Source organism: Myotis lucifugus, unplaced genomic scaffold (assembly GCF_000147115.1).
Source record: "Myotis lucifugus unplaced genomic scaffold, Myoluc2.0 scaffold_54, whole genome shotgun sequence".
In the NCBI taxonomy this organism is placed as follows: Eukaryota; Metazoa; Chordata; class Mammalia; order Chiroptera; family Vespertilionidae; genus Myotis; species Myotis lucifugus.
This window is the reverse complement of record NW_005871102.1, coordinates 4,347,430-4,367,298: the sequence shown is the minus strand read 5'-3', so window position 1 is coordinate 4,367,298 and position 19,869 is coordinate 4,347,430. Positions and strand designations below refer to the sequence as shown.

Genomic DNA, 19,869 nt, shown 5'->3' with positions numbered 1-19,869 from the left:
AAAGCCTAAGCAACTGTTACAGCAAAATGACCAGAACGACCGGTCACTATCATGCACACTGACCACCAGGGGGCAGATGCTCAACGCAGGAGCTGCCTCCTGGTGGTCAATGCACTCTCCCAGAGGGAGAGTGCCACTCAGCCAGAAGCCGGGCTCATGGCTGGCTTCATGGTAGCGCTAAGGAGCAGCGAGCCGAGAGGTAGGAGCAGCGAGCAGGTGATAAAGAGTGAGGGATCCTGGGGATCAGGCCTAAGCCGGCAGTCAGACATCCCTCAAGGGGTCTTGGACTGCAAGAGGGCACAGGCCAGGCTGAGGGACCCCCCTCCCCAGTGCAAGAATTTCGTGCACTGGGCCTCTAGTTTTATATAAAGGACAATAACATTCACTATGTACGTCATACTCTGTGTTTCTAGCAAAGGGGGTAAGTCGGTATTACTTTAGGCCAAAAAAGGTCTACTTTTTTGGTATTAGTTTAGATCTACTTAAAAAACAAACAAACAGTGTTGCCAGGCTCAATAAACGACCAGTTCAATTTAGAGATCTGAATTCAAACCTTGGTTTTCATCCTGCCATTTTATTTACCAGTAACATTTTCATTTCATGATAATGACAAAGGACAGACCAGAATGAAATAACCCAAAAAAGCCAGGAGTTAAGAAATGTACTTTGGGCCCGGTTGGTGTAGCTCAGTGGTTAAACATCGACCTATGAACCAGGAGGTCACAGTTCAATTCCTGGTCAGACACATGCCTGGCTTGCAGGCTTGATCCCCAGTAGGTTGTCATTATTGATGTTTCTATCTCTCTCTCCCTCTCCCTTCCTCTCTGAAATCAATAAAAATATATGGGAAAAAAGAAAAATGTATTTTGGTATTCCTAGTACCACCTGAATTATGATGGGCTTATACATATTTCATGGAATCAGTCAATCAGCTCTCCAAAGTAGGTAACAAGTCAAAGTTATTAGTGTCACAGCCTTTCTGCGGGTGAGGGGGGAGTCCACAAGCCCTCTCCTTCCAGGATATTTTTGAAAGGAAACAATGCAAGTAAACCACTGTGACTACACACATACCTGTCCAAGTGAAAGGCTGCCACCTCTGCATTGTGTCTGTCATAACCAGCGTAGGGTTCGCCTTCTACCACGTAGTCTCGGTTATACCTGCAGAGAGAACGGGAAGCACAGATGGAGACATGAACACATCAGTACCACAGGTGCCAGCACAAGGGGCAGCGCACAGAAACTTCCGCAAGCCTGGTTCTGCTCCACAACACCTTCCCTGTCAACCCGGAGACGATCGTGGATGACACGAGTCATGGTGGACAGGGTGAGGATGAAGTGGAGAAGAAACCAGTGTTCTCTCTCTACCGCAGCAGTCATTCTATGAATAAAACGCGGAAGATGTTATTTTACCCCATCGAAAAGACTTTCAAACTACAAGGTAATTTTCTGGAGGGCAAGGACCATCTTCGTATCTCCACAACAGTGGTAAGGTCTATAGTTGTTTGTTTACCAGAATGGCTACCGCTAAAGGCTTATGACAGAAGTTTAAATTTCTTGGGAAATGGTCCTGAGACACCTGTTTCTGGTAATAAGTAGGCAAAGGTGCATTCGAAAAGAGCTGGTCTGTTTCTCTTTATGTGTATGATGATATAGCAGAAGAAACACTGGACTGGAGTAAGAACTACCTGCCTGAGGAAATGAGCAAAACCCTTTTCTCTGGGCCTTAGGTTCCTTATCGACAACACTAGGGGCGTGACTAGGAGGCAATTTCTAAGATCTGTGTCACCTCAAACACCATTCTACATCATATGCATGACAAAAACACAGGATAACGAAAACTGGCATATTTCTCTCCACTAATCATAAAAATAGATACAACTCCAACCTGTTAATTGAGAAGAAAAAGACACTTAATTCATCTATGACTGCTACTGTTCACCTACATTTCCTGTTTCAAAGGGAGTCCTATTAGCTGTACAGGGAACTGTCAACTAAAAATAAACTGAGATTGAAGTAGAGTTGCTCCACTGAGGACACATGGATCTCCAAAGCTGACAAGAATGTGGGGAAGTGGGAAATGGTACTAGAAAAGGCATGACCTTCAACACAAATGACTGTGGAATATAAAGTGAAAGCATGTCCACGAAACACATTCATCAAGGCAAAGTGATGAAACACTTATGCTAGAAGACAGCCATGCATCAGCACCTGGCTGGACACCAGCTTCTCCTTAGCGGTGTCAATATACTCAAATGGATTTTTTTGTTTCTAGTGTCAAAGCATTGTTTAGGCTACCTGGCTCCCTCCAAATTAAAAGTCTCCATTTTAAAATAGAACTGCAGCCAAGCTGTCACTTCAAGCACCTCTCTCCCCACTTTAGCTGGAGGCTGCGGTAACACTGGGGGGCAGTCCTTGGGTACTTCATTTCTGACTCCAGTGGAGCCACAGGAACACCTGTGGTGATGAGTAGTCAGTCTATTCCTCTCAGTGAATCAGAGGCTGTTCCAAGGGAAAGGTGAGGCCAGAGGAACCGGGACCTCTGCAAATGGGCTGGAGAAGGCGGGGAGGGAAAGGACTAGGAATCAGAAAGAGCGAGCTTTACTGGAGTCAGAAAGCCCGAACCCTTAGCTCATGTTTCAGGTGTGTGAAATGTGGCGTCAGAACTCTGGGTCTCATTTTTGGCCCCCATGAAATGAGCAGCTGGATAAGCTGAGCTCCAGGGTCCCCTTCAGCACTTCCTAAGACCACTCCCTCACTTCTACCCACTCCCAGCCCCTGCCATCTTGTCCTCACAGTAACTACAGTATGTACCTGAGACAACCAATTTACTTCCAGAATGGAGACAGCTACATTGAAAAAAAATCACTTTTACAATGTAAGGCCAAATGTGTAAATAAAAGCGTCACTGTGGTCCTACATATCATCTATCTTCCATCCCCCACCTCTGAGAGCAGGACATGGACAAGCAGGTTCCAGCAAAGCCGGCACCACAAAGGGCTGTGCAGAAAGGGGCAAGTCTCCATTAGCAGTGAGGACCCAGCTCCTCCTCTCCGCACAGTGATCCATCTTAAGTCCCTGACACAGCAGCAAAATTCATACAGTAACGGCCAATAAATCACTCCTACCCTCTGGTGAAGGACATTAGAGTCTGACCAAGGACATTAATTTGCACTTACACGAGGACTAAATAGCCTCTGAAGTCCCTGGGGTCACAGTAGCAATGTGCTGGGCGCGTCAGGACTGGAGTCAATTTCTACGAGCACTTAACCGTACAGCCACCTTCCCAGCCTGCGACAGTGCCAGGTGGAGTCAGCACAGGTCAGTGTGTGCAGGGACTCAGCACGATCTCCACTGCAGGAGCCCATACAGCTTGCTAGGTGGAGGAGAACAGTCCCCTGGAGCTGGGGGTGGACACAGGCTCTCCAGGAGGTGGTGGTGAGAAGGGGACCAGTCTGACAGAAATAAAAAGTTGGGTGCAGAGAGGAGAACTAGACTGAGGGGCCTGACCATTAGGCTGTGGACACTGGTTTGGTCTGGTGAGTAATGGGAAGTCCCTGGATGTTTGGAAGCTGAGCAGCACAGGGATAACATGGCATTGGGGGAAGAATAAAAGTGTTCAGCACGGTCTGGAAGAGGAAGGTAATGAGAAGGTTGTAAGAGATATGAGATGAAGCAATAGAGACTAAGGTTAGTTTATGCATTTATCTGAGACCTCCTCCCCTAGTCACCAGCCAGGCTCCTCTCCCTCCACTTATACCTCGTCTAAACACCCAGGTGTACCTGCAAAGCACCTGGACTGGTACGAATACTGCCCACTACCAGGACAACCTGACTTCTACACTTCCTGCTGTCCCATCTCACCCTCAATTCTCTGGTATACAAACAGTGGGTGTGGAGAGGATATCCTCTTATTTAAACACAAAATGCCCATGACTCATCTATTTGCTTATCTCTCAGGCTACAAAACCAAGAGGTCAAAGACCACATTTCAAAACTAAGCTAGTGATTTTTGATGATGGGTGTGCCATGTCATCACACTTACAGGAAGGCAAACAAACAAGAGAATTACATGTGCAGCACAACACCAGCTGCTCACACTCCAACAGATCCAAACGCCAACTCCATTCATTGCTGCAGGGTGACCTTGTCAAGTTAGTTACTGTCCCTACGCCTCGGTTTCTTACTCTGGAAATAAGTACTATGACTGCCCACAGTTGTGATGAAGGTTAGAGACATTAACAGATACAAATGTAGTCGGTGCAATGCCTGGCAAACAGTGTGCATTCAATGGAAACTATACTCTTCCTTATTACCTGCCAATCAGACTTGTGTTCTCCAAAAGCCTATTGCATTTTTTAACTTTCCTAATTTCCACACCTTCCATAAATCATGCTTCCCAGTTCCAGGTAAATGCAGATCCCTTAAATTTCTGGGACCCCAATATTTAAGTTCTCTGGCTGCCTATTATCTACTGAGAGTTGGGTAATGAAGGCACAAGGCCAACAACTCTGCTCACAGTTGAGTTTTGTACATCATTGCCTCGTATTTCTTCTCCTACTCCAGGAAGAGACCCAAAGTATGTGTTTTAATTCTTTCAAAAGCTCCTTCAAGAAGTGGGAAAAAAGGTTAGTACACAGAAAATTTTAGATATTACAAACTTTGAGAAAATTCACCCCTTACTAATTCCTGGCAAATGAGTATGAATTATCATGTTAACCTATTTCAAATTCATATATTCACAGAAAATTTTTCAAAAAATCAATTATACTACAGAACTGACACACAAATTATCTCTGTAAATCCTTACAGAAGTCTAAAGGTGTCGCTGTTTAACAACATACAGTCCACTCTCCAGTTCAAGTTTAGACCAAGGCAACTAAAATGGCCCAGTTTTCTGCTTACTGCAGGTAAAAGGAACAAAGAGAATAGCCAAAATCCAAAACACAGATACCAAATGCTGGTGAGGATGATGTGGGGCAACAGAAATCTCATTCATTGCTGGAAATCTCATTCATTGCTGGTGGGCATGTAAAATGGTACAGACACTTTGGAAGACAGTTTCTTACAAAATTAAATATATTCTTACCATATGATTTACCCAAATGAGCTAAAAACCTACACATAAATGTTTATAGCAGCTTTATTCATAACTTTGCCAAAACTTGGAAGCACTACAATGTCCTTCAGTAGGTGAAATGAATAAATAAACTGTAGTACATACAGACAATGGAATATTATTCAGCAATAAAAAGAAATGAGCTATCAAGCCACAAAAAGACACAGAGAGCCCAGCTAGTGTGGCTTGGTGGTTGAGCATCCATCTATAAACCAGGTGGTCACGGTTAGATTCCTGGTTGGGGCATGTGCCTGGGGTTTCAGGCTGGATCCCTGATAGGGGGCTTGCGGGGGGGCGGGGCAGCCAATCGGTGATTCTCTCTCATCATTAATGTTTCTCTCTCTCTCCCTTCCTCTCTGAAATCAATAAAAATATATTTTTAAAAAAGACAGAGAAACCTTAAATGCATACTGCTAAGTGAGAGAAGCCAAACTGAAAAGGCTACAAAAGGTCTGATTCCAACTATATGGAGACAGTAAAAAGATCAGTGGTTGTCGGGCTAGGGAGAGAGAGTGGAAGGAGAGGGGGAGAGAGGGATGAATAGGTGGAACACAGGGAATGTTTAGGGCAGGTGAGCTATTCTGTATGATACTGTAATGGTGAATACTTGTCATTATATGTTTATCAAAACCCACAGAATATAAAACACAAAATGAACCTTAATGTAAAGTGTGGATAGTAGTTAATAAAATATTGGTTTATCAATTATAACAAATGTACTATACAAATGGAAGATAATAATATGAGAAACTGGGTAGAGGGAATACATAGGAGCTCTCTGTACTTCACCCTCGATTTTTCTGTAAACATAAAACTGCTTTTTGAAAACAAAAAAAAAAGTATAGCCCTAGCCAGCTTGGTGCAGTGGTTGCAAGCATGTCAAACTCGCATTTATAAATGGGCTGCATTTATAAATGAGTCATGCAGCGAGTTTGACATGCATGGAGAGCGTCAGCCCTTGGACTGAAGGGTCAATAGGTCTCTCTCACATCAATGTTTCTCTCTGTCTCTCCCCCTCCCTCTCTTTCTAAAAATCAATGGGAAAAATATCCTCAGATGAGGACTGGAAAAAAGTCTATTCATTAAAATTAAAGCAAGAACAAAACCCAGGTGAAAGAATTATAGCTTAGTGCTAACAGGGACTTTAGTCATTGATCCAAAACCCACTCCAGCTCTGGGTAACTCCTTCTCTAAAACATGTAGTTACCTAGTCTCTAACTGCACAGTTTTGGTGACAAGTGGCTTATTTCCCAACTAACTCAGTTTGTATCTCTAACATCTGGAACATAGTAGATATTTGATAAATTTAGAAGGACAGCTCTAACTGTAAAAAAATTTGTCTTATATGGAACCAATTCATGTTCCTAAAATTTCCCCTACTCGAAGACTCACAGAACATTAAGACCTAGAAAAGACTTCAGAGATCATCCAGTCTACCCCTCTCATTTTACTGAAGAGAAAACCAAGAGAAGGAGATGACCCCTCTTACACAATCCCAAATTACACGCATCAACCAACTAGCACATATAACTTCTAAGATGAAGACTTACCGCTTAGGTTTGAAGACAACTTTCTGTCCTCCTTCAAGTATCAGTAAGGCTTTCAGTTGTGTCCCTTTGTAACCCACATCAGCTTTAATGATTTTTTTGGTGGCCATGGCATGCATGATTGCCCCCAGCTCTGGTGTCTCGTCAGGATACACTTCCCGGGGAACCACCCACTGGGCTGCAATCTCCCAGGGAGACTGCAAGGTGTGGTCCAGCTTGGATGCCAGCTCCACCCGCAAGCCAGCTATCATTCGGTGAAAAGCCCTCTGGTCCTCCCGGTTGGCAGCCGATGAATCTAAGTTGTCAATCAGGAAAACTTTGGTGAAGATAAAGATGACAAGGAGAATTGCTAACAACACGACTCGCTGCTTCAGCTTCATGTTGACCTCTTTCCTTCTCCCCAGACCCACTCTCTCTCACGTATCAGGGAGAGCAGGTGGTGATGGTTAGCAAGGAGACTCCATGATTATACACACTGGTCCATTTCTTCACTGAAGCACCTCCCACAATTCCTGCAAGCCCAAGTATAAAGCAAAATTCAATCAGAAATCCTGTCCTTCCCCCTGAAACTTTTGCAAGCCTCAAATACATTACGCCTTGCTAATCATATGCTTGAGAAGACCTAATAATTTAAAATTAACTAGTCTGGGGAAAAACTTAATAGGTAAGGACTAGGTATAATTAAAATTTAAAATCAAATACTCCTGTTTTATAAGATGCAGAGCCATCTAGGAGCCATTTGGACAGCTACAAATTCCTAAATACCAAAACAATGAGGAAAAGCACACCGAAAGTAAAACATTAAGAATGGAGTAAATCTGCCCTGGCCAGTGTGGCTCATGGTAGAGTATCGGCCCTCAAACCAAAGGGTCTTGGGGTTTGATTCCTAGTCAAGGGCTGAGTTGCAGGTTTGCTCCCACCCCAGTTGGGGTGTGTGAGGTAGGCAACCAATTCTCACATCGATATTTCTCTCTATTGTTCTCTCTCCCTCCATCCCTCCCCCTTTGTAGGAATCAACAGAAAGAATATCCTCAGGTGAGGATTAACAACAACAACAAAAAAGAATTGTATAACTTAACTTTCATTTTTACCTTTCAAAATCCATAAAGGAGTTTTGAATATCCAAACCACCAATATTTGGTAGCTTTCCAGTTCTTCTCTTCTCTGAAGATAAGTTTTATGACACACTAAGACAGGAACTCCTAAAAATGCCAATGAGAGTACAGAGGAGAATAACTCCTTCTCCGAATCCAAGTTCCCAGCAGTAATATCTGTCATATGATACGTGTCATATCTGCTGATCACGTACTTACATTCAACACCCAAACACATATCTCTAGTTAATCAGCCTTCCACTAATTACTTTTCAAAATTAAAATCTCTGTAAAATATGGATAATCAAATCTGGACAAGCAAAGGAAAAACATATCCCCATACCATCTGGCTATGAGTAAAATATGACTGGAACACTGATGAAACCTGGTACTACAGCAACACGATTCAGTCTGGACAGGTCAAGCACGTAACAAAAACACTGATGCCACAAACATAAAGAAGTGCTACTTGCAGTTGGGGCCAACCACATTCAGTCAATTCTCAAGCTAAAATACTCCAGATACAAGATCTGTGTCAAGAGCATACAATCCAGTCTCATTTGCAAGCTGACAGGTTGCTTTCTACCTCACAGGGCCATTTGAAATCATGCACAAGCTTGCTCTCCCTGTGCTTACAGACAGCCCAGCATTGGGCTAAGACAAAGATGACAAGAAGATAACAGGATGTCCCCTCACTCTCCAATTCATTTAACATAAACCATTAACCGAAGAAATAAAACCAATACAAAAGATAGGGCAAATGATTCCGCCTGAAACACATCCACCCCAACTGGAGACTGTTCCCCTAATAACAGCTGAAACACACCCCCCAACAGTCTACTCGAGCAAGTGTGTTCTAAGAACCACTTTGAGGTGAGCCTGCTGACATGCAGTGTCTTCTTAGTGATTAACCAAGTACTTTTTTCATGTTAGTTTTCAAGAAGTGGAAAAACCAGAGTGAAATTCAAGTTCTAATTATCTCCAGCCACCTGTTTTGTTTCATCATCATCATTTCCCAGGGAGTATGTAACACTATTAGCTGAAACAAAGGCAATTCAAGTGCATCCAAAATATAATTGTGAGTTATCAAATTTGGTGTGACATTCAGTAAAACAGTTCCCTGTGATTACTGATAACAGCAATGCTAGGAGAACAGGTTGCAGACTTTTGCTAGTCCCAACACGACCTGAACCATACAACTTCTTCAGTTATTTGTCCAACAGTACACATTTCAGGCTACAGTGATGAAAGGGAACATGGAAACCTCACTGTGTCAGCAATCGCTTCCTCAGCACCTCCAGCTGCAACTCCCTACAGCCCTGGTACAGTTTTAGAAAAGGTGTCGGTTCAACAGCCTTTCACTTGCCATAAAACATTCTTCAGAACGAAAGTCTGGTTAACCTATAAACTTCTAATGATGCTGCTCATTTCATTTATAGTAATAGAAATTCCCTCATGCTATATAAACATATCTTATGTAAACATTTAGAATAATGGTTAGGAATACTGAGGTTTTTTTTTTTAATTACCAATATAGAAAGTTCTAGCAGCTTCAAAATTCATACAAAACAAACTAATTCTGCAATCTGAGTGTGTGCTTTTAAGTTCTGCAACCTATTAACCTTTGGAAAAGGCCTTAGAAGAACACATTCATCAACTCAGGGCTGCAAACAATTCATCCATTCTACTGGGATAGACGTTTCTAGCAAGTGAACTGAAGAGTTCAATTGTCAGATTATTTCACTATTTACCACTGCAGATTAGCAGGTAGGGCAGGTTTAAAAAGAGAGACTAAGGAAGTTTTCATGCTGAGATGTCATCAGATCCGGGTAGAATAAGATCACACAATTTGGCACTGTCCTTCATCCCCACAGCCGCCAATTTAACTTAGTGCTTATCACCTTCTACTCGATCACTGAAAGAACAGCCTTCTGGGCCACCAGGTTCTCCAATCCAGACTAGATAATGCAGCAAAACCAGTTTTCTAATCACATACCACGTTTGATTTCCACAAATTCCTTAGCAAGACATTAAAGCCCTACCCTACATGGCTTCAGCCAATCTACATGGCTAGGCACACTCTCTTCTCAGCTTCAACCTAAATGAGTGTGTATCAACTGGCGTTGGCTATCCATAATCAGCTGTCCTCCTTTTTTATTGGCAATCTACTTTTCTACCTTCACTATTGCTACTGACATTTCAGAGAACACAAAGATATTTAAGAAATCGACAATGTAGAGATTATAGTGGATTTCTACAAAAGTTTATGATTCTGCCCTAGTTGGTTTGGCTCAGTGGATAGAGCGTTGGCTTGCGGACCGGAGGGTCCCAGGTTCAATTCTGGTCAAGGGTATGTACCTTGGTTGCAGGCTCCCCCCCAGCCCGGGCTCTGGTTGGGGCACATGCAGGAGGCAACCAATCGATGTATTTCTCTCACATCGATATTTCTCTCTGTCTTTCCCTCTCTCTTCTACTCTCCCTAAAAATCAATGGAAAAATATCCTCAGATGAGGATTAACCAAAAAAAGAAAAAGTTTGAGTTTGCAAGACTCCTCTTCCAGAAAAAATGTATGATATGGATTAATTCCATCTTTTAATGATGGTATATTTCACTCCTGTATCCTTGAGAGGGAGGGTGCCCAAGACAGGCTTTCCATGGTACATTATCTTCTTTGAGATAGCAGCATTCTATACCGTCTACAAACTGGGTTTCTAAGATCCCATTTCAAATATTTAGGAAATTAAAGCAATTATCACTGGGTATATTCCAAATTATTCATGAAAACTTTACCTGCATTCCCAGCTCTATTTCATGCCCTCACTCTTCTTCTAAATGCCTCTAACAGTGTAACACTGCCCAGTTATAGTATGGTCATTTATCTTAATGTTTCTGTTATGTGGAACAGAGCCCACCTCAAAGAATAAATAAACTCAAGGTAATAACATACTCAAAAAATGTTAAATAGAAAAGAGGCAGTGCAAACGGTAGTCTTCACACTAAAAGTTGGCATAAACTCCCAGATTCGAGTTCTGGAAGGTAGACCTTTATAAGGAATTTTCCTACTGAACCCTGGTTTCACTCTCGGCTCCATCACCCAAATGAGGCTTCCTATGGAGGCTCTATTTACTTTCATTCTACACACACACACACACACACACACACACACACACACACATCATCCTACATGGATGATAAACTTAGGACTGTTAAGTTGTTTGGGAGAAGAGTGATAGATAATACAGAAGTAAGGTCCTAGTATAAAGTCCTCTGTTCAAGAATCTGGAGAAATATATATAGAAAAACACATCGGTGCAGAGGTCTCTAAGTCATCGTGTGATAAAATTCAATGTGTGTGGCTGCAGAGGAACATGAGAACAACTGGCCCAATACACTACTTTACCATGGGCTCCCAAGCTACCAGTGAGATTCCGATCCTCATTTGTAGCAATGTCCCTTGAGTCTCCTTCTGGTCAAGTGACACCTCACACTACTTCTCCTAAGATCACAGAGAAGAAATCCACACCTTTGCTCAGATTAACTAAAAGTGAAAGCTTCAGTAATAACCTTTTTGTTTGTTTCCAATTCGATGGTCAAATCAAGTTCTTACCACATAAATGGAGCATAACATACCTTAAAAGTGTCAAGTACCAAAAGGAAAACGATCAGTATGAACATTTCAACGAGAGGGCAACTGACAAAGGCAATGTGGCAAAGGGGGTGGAATTTATTATATAAACTAATATATGATCATGTCTACTCACACAAGCTCCCTGCCCTAGATTCTAAGTAGAAATTAAAGGGGCCGTTTTACAAATTTCTTTGTTAATTGTTGGTTTCAGCAAACCTCTGAAGGTTTGGTGAGCATAAGAGGTAAGACCTGAATTTAATTAAGAGTTTTTGATTGTCTTTGAAGACAGACACCAACAAACAACTTCTGTCGTCAAGTGGTGGAATCTTCCCCTGAATCTGAGCTAGCTTTGTAACTTGCTTTGACCAATAGAATGCTGTGGAAGTAACTGTGTTGGTTCTGGGCTTAGGCCGTAAGAGACCTAGCAGCTTCAACTTGGGACCGAACCACTATATAAAGCAGCTTAGGCCAGACTCCTGAATGATAAGAGACTTGTAGGGAGAGGAATGCCTGGCAGCCCCTAGCTCTTCTGGCCACCCCAGCTGAGGTGCCAGACACAGAAGTGCAACCACCAAGGGCATTATAGTTCCAATAAAATGCTATTTGAATACAGCCACACATGTGACCCCAGCCTATACCATGTGGGCAGCTGTCCTACATTATTATAAGGAATAAATCACAGTCTTAAGCCACTAAATTTTAGGGTAGTTTGTAAAATCCAACATTCTCACATCTATTCTGTCCATATCAACTATTTTGGGGACCTTAATAATATGGGGGTGGGGGACATAGGGAAATAGATTATGTGACAAAAAACAATTTGCTCAGGAAGAGGGAAAACATTAAATTCACTATTAAATAAAGACTGAATGAATTGTTAGGTCATATCTGTAAATTACTATTAATGCCTTATAGCAGCGGTTCTCAACCTGTGGGTCGCGACCCCTTTGGCGGTCGAACAGCCCTTTCACAGGGGTCGCCTAAGACCATCCTGCATATCAGATATTTACATTACGATTCATAAAAGTAGCAAAATTACAGTTATGAAGTAGCAACGAAAATAATTTTATGGTTGGGGGTCACAACATGAGGAACTGTATTAAAGGGCCAGAAGGTTGAGAATAAGAAGGTGAACCACTGCCTTATAGAACAGTAAACTCATTATGAAAGTAATGCCATTTCGCTTTGTCATTGTAGATATTTAGGAAGATACATAATTAAGGACTCTTAAAGGTAACAAGAAAAAAACAGATTCTCAACTGGATCACTAAATCCATTTACATATATTAGAGCAATTAAGGCTAGCCTTACACATAAACTCACACAACTACACATGCCCAGTTTATAAAGCCTAACATTTATACTTCAGCCAAACCATAAATAAAAGCAAAAATCACAACCCTTTAATGAAAAAAAATTAGAAACACACACTTTCCCCTGGGCTAAGTCTGATATACTGCCCTTTTGTTTTGTAATTGGTAGTGACATTGGAGCATTGTGCTATATTATCATCAGCAGCCCCCTAGAAATAAAGTAGTCTCTCCTGATGGTTAGTAGCAATTATTGTAAGTAAAAGCAAGAGCTTTCAGAAACTTTTCCACTTAGCACTGTGTGCTACTATCCAGGAAGTCAAAACCTCCAATACCAAATGGCATCGTTTATCACCTGAACAAACCCCAAGTATCTCCAGGAAGCCAGCCCACCCTGCACTGCCACCAGCTGCCCACCACTACAGCATATCACACCTCTTTTTCAGCTTCAAATGGTAGTCTTCACCTAATACAACTGATATACCAAATAACATTAATCGGTATCTGCATATAGTTTTCCTTTCCCAGCTAATTCTCCACTTTAGAAATGGCTTCTAAATCCACCTTCTTATTTTAACTATAAACTGAGCTGTAGCAGAGGGATTAAGGGTATGTGCTCCTATTCGAACGCCTGGCCTGAATGCCTGCTGTATCCCCTACTGCGGGACTTGTGAAAGTGATTTAATGTCTAACCATTCTGGGCCTGCCTCCTAATGAAAAATAAAATAAGAACACTGTTGCTTAACTCACAGAGTTGTTAAAAACAAATGACATTACCACATGCATTGTGCTAAAATTAGTGCCTGGACAACCCATAGTAATTGCTTGTTAGTCATTATTACCATATCAACAACTCAAAGATGACTTCCTGAGAGGAGAAAGAATTACAAAGAAAATATCCCTCACTGATTATAGTCTTCTGGGGTAGTCAGGGGCTAAATACACCTGTTGCATTACTGAGTTCAAGTAGTCTTACATCCCTGAACCAAATCCTTTCCTCAATTTGAGGAGCAGCTAAGACTGTAAGCGAGCAGGCATGTTCAGAGTGGGTACTATGTGAAACACTAGACTGGCTCTGTCACTCATCTGAACAAACTGTTTCTCTCCTCTACAAAGTTCAATTCCACCACATTCAATCTAAGTGAAACCGATGGGAAGCATGAACTTACTCTATTTCACAAAAAAATGTTGAAAGAATGCCTTTCACAATATTCTTCAGTTTGGAAAATTACCTGTGTTTTAAAGATGACAGGCTTTGCATGTTCTTAAGCTCTTAAGCCTTAAGAATAACTTAAGCCCTAGCCAGTATGGCTCAGTGGATAGAGCGTCAACCTGCAGATGGAAGGATCTCGGGTTCGATTCCAGTCAAGAGCACGTACCTAGATTGCAGGCTCGATCCCTGGCACTGTTCAGGGCACAGGAGGCAACCAACTGATGTGTACCTCTTACATCGATGTTTCTCTTTATCTGTGTGTCTCTTTCTCCATCCCACTCTCTAAAAATCCATGGAAAAATATCCTCAGGTGAAGATTAACAACAAAAGAGTGAAGTTACAGGCATAGAAAATCTAATGTCCATAGAGTCCAAATTGTTCTGAGTGCTAGCGGTTCCTCCCTGCTTTCACTTCTACTTAAACATGTATTCATCTCTGTAAACTCAGAATCCTTTAGGTGAAATCCTCTAACTGTTCCCTGTGAAGGAAGCCAACTTGAAATATTCACTGGGCATTATGAAGCACTAAGGTAGCCTTTCCTCCTGGGTGTGAGAGTGAAAATGAAATAGGCAACGGTGCTTGTTCCTTCTTTGAAAAAAAACTCAATGCCTGCAATCTGTCCCATTTAAACCTTGATTTAGGGCAACCCTCTAACCCTCTTCCTTGAAAATGGAAAAGAAAAAAATGTTTTTAGCTCATACTGCTAGTGAAATCTGTTCTTAAAAACCAACACAAGCAGTGTTCACTGATCTAGAAACTCTGGAAATGCCTAAGAATTTGCATTCTGTTTCAAATGGGCCCAGAATAATGAACCTTCTAACTTTCAGGTATTTCACTGCTCTGTTATTAGTGTATAACTATTGAAGGCTTACTGCGGGATGCAATTCCTATATAGTGTGGAAATATCAAATTTCAGTTAATAGAACATTTTCCCTTAGATTTCCATGTTTTCCATCTTAACTGTTCAGTTCATTACAGTTCTTGGAAAGGTATATAAACTTTATGCAACAATAACACTTCATATTTTTTAACCTTATGTTCTAGAGGGGTGTCAAGCTGACAGGCCACAAATCACTTTAGAAACAACCTCAAGCAGGTCTCTGAATTATGGCTTAGGGGCTTTAGCCATAATCCCTCGAATACACACATATAAATACACACACACACACTCGCACCTTTTTGGTATGCCTAGCTCTACTATTGTTAAGTTCCTTAAGGACAAGAGATATGTTTTACTCTCTTTGTACTTCCAAGTAAGCTAGCCCAGTGCAGGGCACATGAGAGGTACTCAATAAAAGCTTGTTGAATAAAAGGAGTGAAGAGCAAGGAGGAGAGACCTTTATGGCCTCTGCTGAAGAATTTCTTCAGCTCTTTGGTTTATAGATGGCCTCTTTTTATAGGCATAGGGAAACTAAGCCCCAAAATGAATCCAGACATACAGTACAGTAAAAAAAAATGCAGAAATAGCAATTATGTATACCAATTTTATACACTCAATTCTAAATTGCTGCCTTCTGCATACCCTGCTACCAGCTTTTAAGGCAATACTACTGTCAACCTGGATACTGGGACTGGTGGGACTGGGAGCAAAGATGAGCTGGAAATGCTCCAGGAACACTGGAGATGGTCCAAGACACTGTCCATGAGTGATACAAGACAGGGCTGGAACCAGACTTTCAAGTGGTATTGGCTATGCTTTCTGAAACAAGAACCAATGCTAGTACTTGCACATCATTTTTTTTTTCTACAGAAAGGACTACAGGAACATAAATACACCTATACATAGTGCAAGTTCACTACCTAAACCAGGGGTGGGGAACCTTTTTTCTGCCAAGGGCCATTTGGATATTTATGATATCATTCATGGGCCATACAAAATTATCAATTTAAAAATTAGCCTGCTATTTTTCAACTGGTCAAACATTTAATTAACTCACCCCTAATGCCTTGGCAGGGCCAGACCCAGTTCCCCACTCCTGATCTAAACCAAGGATAGGAAACAAGAAATAAGTAAAAGGTTTTTGGGCAGCCAAAGTCCACCCATTAACAGGGAAGAGGCTGCACACCCTCATGCAGCCTATTTAGCTGTTTTACATTCAATTGCAGGAGGCAGTTATCTGGGTTGCTACTCCACAGATCAGAAGCTGCAAATTAAAAAGAGGGCAGCAGGGACACTAACAACAGCAAAAGCACAGCTTTCCCACCTCTGAAAGAAGAGACAGATTGACTATAAAAGGCAGATTCAAGAATTCAAAAAGCAGACAGGGCTAACAACCTGCATATTTCAATCACCTCAAAGCCCCACTCCATTACTCTGAGTAATGGATGCCAGGAATGACCTTGAGTCAACAAAACAAAGGTTAAACTATACTGTTTAAAAAGCAAACAAAGCACATAATACACTGTAAGTTTTTTTCCACAAAAAGTATAGTTAAAGTTTTTTTGCACATAATATCTTATTCCCTAACAGTAGTAGACAAATGAGGTACTGCTATATACATAAAGCATGAAGTCAGCATTTGAGAGAAGGAATGATGGACTTCACTGCCTCACCTGTACTTGGTTCTATACACGTTCATCATTTCACATTCCTTGACCTCCTTTTATAAGGTACCCAAATTAATACCCTCCCCTCCATACGGTTACCTTTTCAGAAAGTACAGACCCCCACCAAAGTACAAACATACACCAAAGCTTACTATCTCTTTTCCACATCAGCCTCCTTTTCTTATCTTATACTGGGATAACTGACACACCCCCAAGACATCAGGTCCAGAGCCAGGCCTCTTCTCTTTTACTTTTGGGTAAGAAAGATAAAATCGTTGTTAGAGCTTTGCATTATATTCTCTCCTACACTCCTCTAGCAATCATATTGACATTATAAGTTGGTCAGAAGCTAGATTTAGTTGCAAAGTAAGGTCTCCTGTTCCATACCCCAGGTCTGTGCTAATGAATTCCTTGTCCTTGGGAGTAACACGGGCAGTTCAAGGAAGGACAAGAGAGAGAGGTGTAGCATGAAGAGCAGCTGGAGAAGCACCTCAGAGAGGGTTAAGTCTCCTCTCCCACCCCCAATATAAGGGACAAGAAGATGGACAGTCGCAGTCAATGTTACTGGCAATCACCAAGAGCTATAGGTCTATTATTGCAAAAATACTGACTACCAATCTAACTTCTCAGTTAGCCTAGGCCAGTGGTCGGCAAACTCATTAGTCAACAGAGCCAAATATCAACAGTACAACGATTGAAATTTCTTTTGAGAGCCAAATTTTTTAAACTTAAACTATATAGGTAGGTACATTGTTATTAACTTAATTAGGGTACTCCTAAGGCTTAGGAAGAGCCACACTCAAGGGGCCAAAGAGCCGCATGTGGCTCGCGAGCCGCGGTTTGCCGACCACGGGCCTAGGCGGAGAAGGCTGAAGTAAAATCTGTGAAGCTTCACCTCCCGGAGCACCACAGGCTGCTCCCAGGCTGCAGGTGGCTATAACATCACATAATCGCACAATCTGATCTCAGAGCAGCTCCAGCAAGTAACACCCTTTACAGATACCCACCTCAACCACATATTTTCAACAGGAATCTGAAACATATTTTTTTGGCTTTTTTTTAAATATAGAAAAAGGAATGAAATAATTTAGTATATGCATTAGAATTTTTCCCTTTCTTCATACTGTTTTCCATTCACTCATTCAACTACCAAATATTTCCTGCACATCTACTATATGCTGTGTACAGTTAGGCACAGGGAGAAGAGTACCTCAATTACCATCACTATTACAACAAACTGTAGCGCCTCATTACAACTGTGCTTTCCACCCCATCTACAAACCACCAGCGCTTAGTCCCTGAGTGACGTGACATCAGCTTCAGAAGACTGTCCCCTTTTTACTGTCTGCAACTATGGCCACAGAAAACAGAGCAGCCTTCTGATTCTGTCTGTGACTGCAGCATTCACCAAGAGACAACCACTGTGGTTACTACTGTAAAAAGGTACCAATTCAAGAGCTGAAGTACCTGGCTTCAGGGTTTACACCACTGAAATGGCAGGTCACACAAAGTTTGGGAAGCTGAAGACTGCCCAGCAGGTAAAGGAAAGAGAAACATTCAAGAACTTAAAATTCAGAAAAGATAAAGAGCAGAAGCTTTAAGGCTGTGTGAAAGAGTTAGAGTCTACAAATGGAAATCAAGAGAACAGACTAAAAGTCAAGGAATCAGCAATTCAATATGAAATAATTCTATGACATAAGGATTAGATGACAGCCCTGGCCAGTGTGGCTCAGCTGGTTGGAGCGTTGTCCTGCACACCAAAAGGTCTCGGGTTTGATTCCCCGTCAAGGCACATACCTAGGTTTCAGGTTTAGTTCCCATGGGGCATGTTTGGGAGGCAAATAATTGATGTTTCTCCCTCTCTTCCTTCCCCTCTCTCTCAAAAAAATCAATGAAGATGTCCTTGGGTGAGAATTTTAAAAAAGAGGATTAGATAGGAACAGTAAACAATGATTTGTTTATTCCCTAACTCAAAGTACCTAGAAAGAAAAGCAGAGCCACGTGTTCTCAAGTTCTCATTCTTTAACCTATTCAAGCTATCATCCTACGGGTTCCAGAGAAACACACAGAACAAACGAATGTCACATTTTCACCAGCCACGCTGAAGGAATGCTACGAGCTCCGAGACTTCCCCATCACCTTATACCGCCACCCATTCCTATCACTGCCCTTTACCGTGAGGCTGAGAGTCTGAATTCCCTGCTTGTGCTTTTTTCACTCTTTGATAAGCACTTTCAAATGCAGAAGGCCCGCCTGTGCACTGAGTGCACTGCATGGTCCCAGGGGCCAAAGTCCAACACCTTCGTAAACTCTAGAAAAGTTACTTAAAACAAAACGCTAACTTTAAATCTACCTCGGATTGGCTCTGCGTCTAGGCAAGTAACTTCGCTCCTTTACACCTGTTCCCGGGTTTCGGAAAGACATGTCTTGAGGATGACAATACACAGTACGTGGCGCGCTCTCGGGCTTGGCTCCAAGGTCCCGCCTAAGCTCCAGGAATGTGTGCGACGCACACGCACGCGGAGGCAGCGAACCCAACGGAGGGAAATGTAGGCGTGAATTTACAGCTCAAGGAGAACAGGAATAACCGGCCAACCGCAGTCTTCATGACTGCATGACATGTGCATCCAGTCCTCCGAGCCAGCAGCCAAAGGGTCCCACCATGCCTACTTCCCTTTCCAGGGGAGAAACCACACCTCCGGGGAGAGACCGGCTGGGTGGGCATGACCTTACAATCTGGTCCCTGGTCCTCGCTCCAGCGCATCGTACATTTCTCCTCCTCCGTAGAAGTACTCACTCCTTCGCGGCGGGGAACCCCAGGATGTATGGCGACACACTGGGGGACCAAGATCTCCGGAATGACCAGCCCCAGCCGTGCCCCGTCCTCTCCGCTTTCCCTCCAACTTCCTTCCACCCCTTCCCTTCCTCCCGGGAGCCTCGCAGGGAACAGACGCCCGGTTAGAACTCAACTCCCATCAAACCCCAAAAACCAAGGACGCAGCCTGACAAGCGCTCACATTCATTTCAGGCTCCTTTGGGGGGGGGGGCCTCACCCCCGGAAGTGCAATCGCAAGCGCGCCCACTCCCGGACTTGAGAACTTTCTCCCCCCCGTCAATCCCTCCCACCTTAGGAAAAGTGGGCCCCGGGCAAAGGAACCCCCTGGGCCTGCGGGTTACCCCGTTTTCCCGGCCCCGAGGTGGGCCCAGGGGGTGAAGTTTCTTTCCGGGGGCCCCCCCCCCCCCCAAATTTGCCCCCCGGGGGACAGGAGGGCGGCCCTGGTCCCATTCCCCTCAAGTGACGGGGTCCGGCAACCGGGGGTTTCCCCTTGGGGGGCCCCCCCCCTCTCCAAGCAGTCCCAGGTTAGGCCGGGGGCGCAGGGGAACCGAGGACACTCGGGCCGAGGTCACATATC

At 42.9% G+C, this 19,869-nt stretch overlaps 1 protein-coding gene across 2 annotated transcripts in view; it reads right to left on the bottom strand.

Annotated features, from left to right (window-relative positions):
- FAM20B (FAM20B, glycosaminoglycan xylosylkinase) overlaps positions 1–19,131 on the bottom strand; it is a 34,097-nt gene extending 14,966 nt beyond the window's left edge. The window contains exons 1-3 of one of the 2 annotated variants that reach the window (XM_006088957.3): positions 18,810–19,131; positions 6,667–7,175; positions 1,072–1,158 (exon numbers count right to left, since the gene is read on the bottom strand). In XM_006088957.3, the coding sequence (XP_006089019.1) occupies positions 1,072–1,158; positions 6,667–7,043 (464 nt within the window). In that variant the 5' untranslated portion in view covers positions 7,044–7,175; positions 18,810–19,131. Of the gene's footprint in view, positions 1–1,071; positions 1,159–6,666; positions 7,176–7,754; positions 7,891–18,809 lie in introns of those variants that run through there. The other variant, XM_023753994.1, reaches the window with a different exon arrangement.
- Between the last annotated feature and the right edge of the window lie 738 nt (positions 19,132–19,869).